The sequence below is a fragment of the Aplysia californica genome, unplaced genomic scaffold, assembly GCF_000002075.1.
Source record: "Aplysia californica isolate F4 #8 unplaced genomic scaffold, AplCal3.0 scaffold00186, whole genome shotgun sequence".
Lineage (NCBI taxonomy): Eukaryota > Metazoa > Mollusca > Gastropoda > Aplysiida > Aplysiidae > Aplysia > Aplysia californica.
The window spans coordinates 38,293-45,792 of record NW_004797456.1 but is presented as its reverse complement, the minus strand read 5'-3'; the positions used below and the strand labels follow the sequence as shown (position 1 = coordinate 45,792).

Genomic DNA, 7,500 nt, shown 5'->3' with positions numbered 1-7,500 from the left:
TTTGTTTTAGTTGTTGTTTTTGTTTATGTGAACTTTCTGGACAGTCTGTCTAATGTTTCAGCTGATAATGCTGTAATGTTTTGACATGTTTTTTATCAAAAGCCACAAAAACAGACTGTTTGCCACTCTAACTTGCAGCCCTTGGTTTTTCGTTCCTAGGCTCCTTTGTCCGAGCTGATGGAAGTGTTTTCGAATTATAGTCCTAAAACTCTGCTGACAAATTTTATGTTAATTATTGTTTGCAGAACATTTTTCATATTAATGTAAACTTTTTGTTGTTTCTCTCTCTCTCTCTACCTACTTCTCTCTAACCTCCCCCCCCCCCCACCCCTGTTTATCTCTATCTATCTATCTATCTATCTATCTATCTATCTATCTATCTATCTATCTATCTATCTATCTATCTATCTATCTATCTATCTATCTATCTATCTATCTATCTATCTCTCTTTCTTTCTTTGTTTTTTTCGCTTGCTCACTCTGTACGTGCACGTATGTATAAAAACATAAACAGCCAAACCTCGTCGTACCGCCCCTGTTGTACAGCTAGTCCCGCTTACCGCCAGGTTTGGTAAAGTACGAAAAGGAACATCTACCTGCTGACCTGGTTTGTTCAAAGAAATGTTAAGAACTTTCTTGTTTATGACTTAGTTGACATCAAAATTGACCGAAAGCTAGAACATACATTCTGGTTATGGGGGAGGGGGGGGGTTATTAATTGCTCTTGCACAACGAAAAGATGGCAAATATAGTTCACCCCTGTACTGTGCAGGGTTTTTTCTGTTTAGACATATCAGCCAACAAAAGCTCCTATTTCAATCTGTGCATTATTTGCTCAGGAATATAGGATGGATATCCGTAACAAATATAACTTTCTAAGTGAAAGGTCCATTTCGTAAAAGGCTGCAATTTTTGAAAGGATTTGGTCCATACAAAATAGAGAGAGAGAGAGAGAGAGAGAGAGAGAGAGAGAGAGAGACAGGGAGGGAGAGAGAGATAGAGAGAGAGAGAGAGAGAGAGAGAGAGGGGGGGGGGGGGGGGGGGCATGCAGTGGATCCGACAATCCAGTAGTACATAGCATTTTTCATTCTCGTTCGTACGACAGAAAAGAAAGAAAATCTGGATCTGCACTAACAATAGACCTAAGAAACTTTATCAAGCAAATAATTGCATCAGATACTTTAATAGGCGTCCCAATTTATTTTTTGACTGTGTTAACAACACGAGTCTGGACTCTTCATACTAGATCTAGGCCCTAGGCCTACACAATGAAAGGCTTTGGGCAGGGGGAAAAAAGGATGGAGGGGGGGAGCTCAGTGAAAAGGAAATACTTGGGTCTAAAAAGTCTCGTTTTCTTTATACTGTCGAATGAACTAAGACACAACGTGAGGTCAGTGATTATAAAACATTACCAAAATTGATTAACTTTTTGAACTAAAGTTTAAACATCTCTTGGCGATGTATCTCCCTGTCTCGTACATTTCAAACAATGAAGAGAGGGAGCCAAAAGCTCAAGGCGAAAATGCGTGACATCACGACTCTGCGCGATGTCACGGTGGAAGGGTTCAGCTAGGTTTTCGCGGGTTTGGTTGATAAAAGGGTAAGACTACACTAGCCAAAGTAAGACTTCTACGATAACCATTTAAACGTTTTCTGGAAGAACAAAGAATGGTTTACCAACAAGGGTAGTTTGAAAAAAATATCAAAAATCAATGGTTAAAAATTGTCTATTTTTCAACTTGAAATATTTCGAGACTCATTAGTCGCACATCGACCTGGAAAGAAGCGTTTTGAAGGCCATCCACAGGTGTTTAAAGACATGTATCGGACTTGAACGTTGGTCCCCTAAATTAAACAAAAATATGGGCAGTTTGAACCCACTGTCGCGATGAGACGTCATGTCCGGAAACAAAACCCTATGGGACTTTCCGAAGCCAAATGACGCCATAGTGAGCGCGTTCACTGAAGTGCCTATATTTAACCAATAGTAACCAGATGTAGCACTCACATTTAAGTATATGTAGAGAATGGTAACCAGATATTATTAGAGGAATATCATTCGGTAGCTACAAGACCACATGTATGTGCCATCATTCGTATCTGTTCCTTGTGTCCATTATTATTATTTCCCTTATTTGGCAATCGTATTCATCTGCTTTATTTCTGTTCCGTTTCTGTCCCAGTCATGCATCGTCTGACGTATGTCTTCATTGTGCTTGATTATTAAAAGTCTACGTCAAGTCACAAAGAGTGTTGACATTTATTTATGAAGACATAAGAGATACATCATGACCACCATCCCTTGCCCTGCCCCGGGCTGCGACGTGGAGTGGCCTGCATCTACGCCGACCGAGGTGTTGACACGCCTCATTGACATCCACGCCACCACAGCCCATGCAACACGAGCGAATGCACCGACTGCGGCAGCCAAGGCTGAGAAAGTGCGACGCCCTGTCGTGTCTGCATCCGGAACGAGCGAGGCGTGGTCATACTTCACCCAACGGTGGGCCGACTACAAACAAGCGACTCGCCTCACTGGTGCAGACATCGTCTTCCAGCTTCTCGAGTGCTGCGATGAGTCGCTACGAAAGGATCTCACTAGGACATTCGGCGCCCTAGCCTCCAGCGGAGAGGACACTGTCTTAAAGAACATCAAGAGCCTGGCGGTGCGCCAGGAAAACATCATGGTAGCACGGGTACAGCTACATCAAATGAAGCAAGACCGGGACGAGCCTGTCAGAGCCTTCGCCGCCCGCCACAGGGGCCAGGCTGGGGTTTGCAACTTCAAGATAAAATGCCCTAGGTGTCCTCCAGATGTCCACGAACCCAGCGTGGACTATAGCGATATGATGATTCGTGACGTCCTCATCCGAGGTCTAATTGATGAGGAGATCCGACTCGACATCTTAGGTGAGTAAAAGCAGGACATGTCCCTCGAGGATGCACTCTGCTACGTGGAGGCGAAGGAGAGTGGCAAGAGGTCAGCCAGTCGCCTCGTTGAAAGCTGCTCCTACACCACGGCAGCGGCCACAAGCTCCTACAAGCGCAGTGAGAAGCTCGGCACACAGGGCAACTTGTTCCACAGTAAGGGCCAAGCGTTCCCCTGCAATTACTGCGGAAAACTGGACCATGGGAATGGTAGACAGGAACGTATGAAGAAGTGTCCAGCATTTGGTAAAAGATGCACCAGGTGTGGCCTATCCAATCATTTCGCCAACCTCTGCCGACAGTCGTCACGGAATCGCAACCCCTCCAATGCCCTGGATGACTCTGCTGCCGCCTTTGACAGTCTATGCGGTGCAGATTCCGCCACACCAGTGTCTAATGCGCACTCTGTATCCCTAGACCATCATGTATACAACGAGTTTTGCAGGGCATGGGAGAAGCGAGCATCCGACCCTCAGCCTTTTGTGAATGTCACCGTCCAGGCAGTGCCTTCAGACGCCCAATCTCTCGGCTTCCCGCCATCTCTGAGAGGCAGCACCTCTCCCGTCAAGTACCAAGCTATGGCAGACACTGGGTGCCAGTCGTGCCTGGCGGGCGTAGCACTCTTGACTAGGATGAGCCTCACTCGCCGCCATCTCCTCCCTGTCAACATGAAGATGACAGCTGCGAATCGTGGGGCCATTGACATCATCGGAGCCCTTCCCCTTCGTATTTCTGGTACATCTCCGTCCAACACCAAGCTGGTGACTCACCAGATGGTGTACTTCACCACATCCACTGGTCGGGTGTTCCTAAGCAAGCAAGCCTGTGTGGCTTTGGGAATAATCCCTCCTAGCTTTCCGACCATTGGCGCCACCAGTGCAGCAATCAATTCGAAGGACAAGCCGGCTTGCGGGTGCTCACACCGCCAACCACCGTCGGTAGTCGATTCACATCAGGAGCCGAGTCCCGCTATGCGCCCATAGAAGGTGAAGCCCTGGCTGTGGTTGATGCACTAGACAAAGCACGCCATTTCACCTTGGGTTGTTCCGACCTGATCGTGGCGGTGGACCACAAACCTCTTTTGAAGACGTTTGGGGACCGGTGTCTCGACGATATCCCCAATCCCCGCCTCAGGAACCTCAAGCAGAAGTCCCTTAGATATCGCTTCCGCATCGTCCACATCCCCGGTCTACGCCATGCTGCAGCAGATGCCGTCTCCCGCAGACCAGTGGGCAGCCCTAACACTCTCAGACTCCCTGATGATGCCGCTCCCATTCTGCTCCTTGATGACCCTCCCTTGACACCTGAACTGCCACACGACTTTCTTTCTGCCATCCGCACCCAGGAACTGGATGACACCAACCAGGTATGCTCCAAACCTGACCTCGCTCCAACTGAGGTGATCAAGTCAGTGACTTGGGACGAGATTCGACTTGCAACATCCAGCGACTCTACAATGACTGCTTTGAGTAACACTATTGAGGATGGGTTCCCTGAAGACAGGGCTTCTCTGTCCCCTGATCTTCGCCCATACCATCAATTCCGGGAGTTCCTCACGACATTTGATGGTGTCATCCTGTACCACGACCGGGTAGTCATCCCCCCGTCGCTCCGTGAGCGAGTCCTCCAGTCCTTACACTCTGCTCACCAGGGTGTGTCCCAAATGTGCTCTCGAGCTGAGGCCTCGTTGTTTTGGCCCGGCATGACCCCGGCCATCACTGAAGTGCGGGCCCGCTGTCAGTCATGCAACCGCATGGCACCTTCCCAGCCGAGTGCACCTCCCACCCCTCCAATAGCACCAGCATACCCGTTCCAATGCATTGCGGCGGATTATTTTCATCATCGAGGCCACAGCTACCTAGTTGCAGTCGACAGGTACAGTAACTGGCCTATCGTTGAAGAAGCCTCCCATGGATCTGCCGGCCTCGTTGCCGCGTTGCGTCGCATCTTCGTCACGTATGGCATGAGTGATGAACTGACATCGGACGGAGGCCCAGAGTTCACGTCCCTGGCAACCTCAACCTTCCTTCGCAACTGGGGTGTCCACCACAGGGTCTCTTCAGTCGCCTTTCCCCACTCTAATTGTCGCGCTGAAGTTGGAGTAAAGACAGTGAAACGGTTGATCACTGACAACACAGGTGCACAAGGATCTTTAAACACTGACAAGTTCCAGCGCGCAATGCTGCAATACAGGAACACTCCTGATCGTGACACCCACCTATCCCCAGCGATGTGTATCTTTGGACGTCCAATACGGGACTTCATCCCCATCCACCCAGGGAAGTATCAGCCTCACAGTACCTGGTGTGAAACCCTTCTGTCGCGAGAGGAGGCACTGAGGAACCGGCACATGCGCACCGCTGAGCGCCTCTCTCAGCACACTCGCATCTTACCTCCACTCGTCGTCGGTGACTGTGTGCGCATACAGAACCAAACGGGAACCCACCCGACCAAATGGGACAAGACGGCATTGTAGTCGAAGTACGTCAATTTGACCAGTACGTCGTTCGAGTGGATGGCTCTGGCCGCGTCACTCTTCGGAACAGAAAGTTCCTCCGCAACTACATGCCAGTGGTCCCACGCTCACCACTGACAATGATCCCGGGTGGCACCTCACCACCACAGCCGGTGCCTCAGAATGTTCACACCCCCGGGCATGCCAAGCCCAGCGTGACCTCGCTGCCCTCTCCTTGCCCGGATCTACCACAACCAGCTGACGTTCCGGACCCCCCAGCGCATGATCCATCGATGCCCACTGTCCCCGAATCCAGGCAAGAACTAGCACCTGATCCACGCCCTGCTGTCGAGACGGTGGTTCCACAACCTCAGGCTCAAGCCACCCAGCGTGCTCTACGTTCGCTCCAGCCGCACAACGCCCCTGGCATACAAGAGCAAGATGCTCCCATAGGCGTGAGCACGCCTCCAGGCGGCCCTCGGCGATCGGCGAGACTGTTGGCCAGACAGAGCCCCAAGCCAATTGACTCTAAATCTTATTCTGATTCAGATCATTGATCAATCATTTATTCCTTGTTGTATCACCATTATTTCTTGACATTTCATCAGTCTTTTCTGTTCTACTCCAAAGACTTGGGGGGCGTAGAGGAATATCATTCGGTAGCTACAAGACCACATGTATGTGCCATCATTTGTATCTGTTCCTTGTGTCCATTATTATTATTTCCCTTATTTGTCAATCGTATTCATCTGCTTTATTTCTGTTCCGTTTCTGTCCCAGTCATGCATCGTCTAACGTATGTCTTCATTGTGCTTGATTATTAAAAGTCTACGTCAAGTCACAAAGAGTGTTGACATTTATTTAATTATAGCACTCCCATTTAAGTGTGCTAATGAGTAACCAAATATAGACTCACATTTAGGTGTATGTAGCAAATGGTATAACACTCACAAGCCAGTACACTTTAAGAAAAGACAAGTCAGGACACAAAGTTCCAATGCACAATTTATTGGTAAGACGTCTACCTCTATAAATGTTGAAATCAAATCGTTAACGAGCGACCAGAATAGACAGGAATATATTATTAATGATGGCGACTTCACTTTTATTAATATGGACTTGTTATGAAAATTCCACAAATAAATAGAGTCATCTCAGGATGAGAAAGTTTTTGTCTTCAACAGCAGAAATTTCCTCCTACTGGAGGAGCTTCAGATATCGTAAGTGAGACAGGGGGAAATATTGATCTCATCAGAATATTATTTATTTCTAACGTAATCAGTTTTACTAACGGGCATGTCTAATTGGTCTGAGTAAACGGTTAATTGTCTTTAATTGCGAGGCATTCTTGTTAACCGAATTATATTGAAATACTAATTCGTAGCTGGAGTTGTCAAAAGGTTATCGGGGTCATACTCGCACACGTAGGGTTTGACTTGTTCCAAAAAAAATCCTTGGCAGGGATAATCGATCCAGGTTCCGTTGACAGGGTCGATTGTGGCGCAAGCGTCCAACCCGCCACCAAATCTCTCGCCTTCATTAGGTGCCCAGTTTTCATAATTCACACTGCTGCCGTCGGCCCACGTGAATTTCTCCCCAGGATTGGCGTCGTCAAGACCAATCCATGTGTCATATGGCTCCTTGTAGGTTTCATGAAGCTCTTTTTGAATGTAGTCGTTAATATCTTTTGACTTGATTTGAACGAGTAGCCGGCATTCGCCAGACAGTTGCTCTCGGCATGCCAGAAGTAACGATATGTTGTCACTGCGAACTCGTAACACAGGCCTTTGCGAAACTGCAAGAACTTGTTCCGTGGTATCCCCGATGGACAGTCATCGATACTTTTGGTATTTCCTAAGAGAAAGATAAAAGTGTCTTAGATTATTAACGATCTGAGAACAAGTATGGAGATTTGTTTTAGTATTCAAGATATGAATTTTGTTCGCATATAGATTAAAATAAAATATTGGAGATTTTAAAAAGCACCCCCTTTTGCTTGAGTATAACAACCTAGTCTTTTGTGTCTTTGCGATTTTCCTTTAGGAGAAGCCTAAAAAGTAGGCCATGTTATAAAAAGAACAATTTGGTACTTTAATCAGTGTTCACAGTATATCTGT

At 47.5% G+C, this 7,500-nt stretch overlaps 1 protein-coding gene across 1 annotated transcript; it reads left to right on the top strand.

Moving 5' to 3' along the window:
• The first annotated feature begins 5,493 nt into the window (after positions 1–5,493).
• On the top strand, positions 5,494–5,940 carry LOC118477697 (cornifin-A-like). Its single transcript, XM_035969813.1, has one exon. It carries the CDS (start codon positions 5,494–5,496, stop codon positions 5,938–5,940), a length of 447 nt encoding a protein of 148 aa, XP_035825706.1.
• The last annotated feature ends 1,560 nt before the right edge of the window (positions 5,941–7,500 follow it).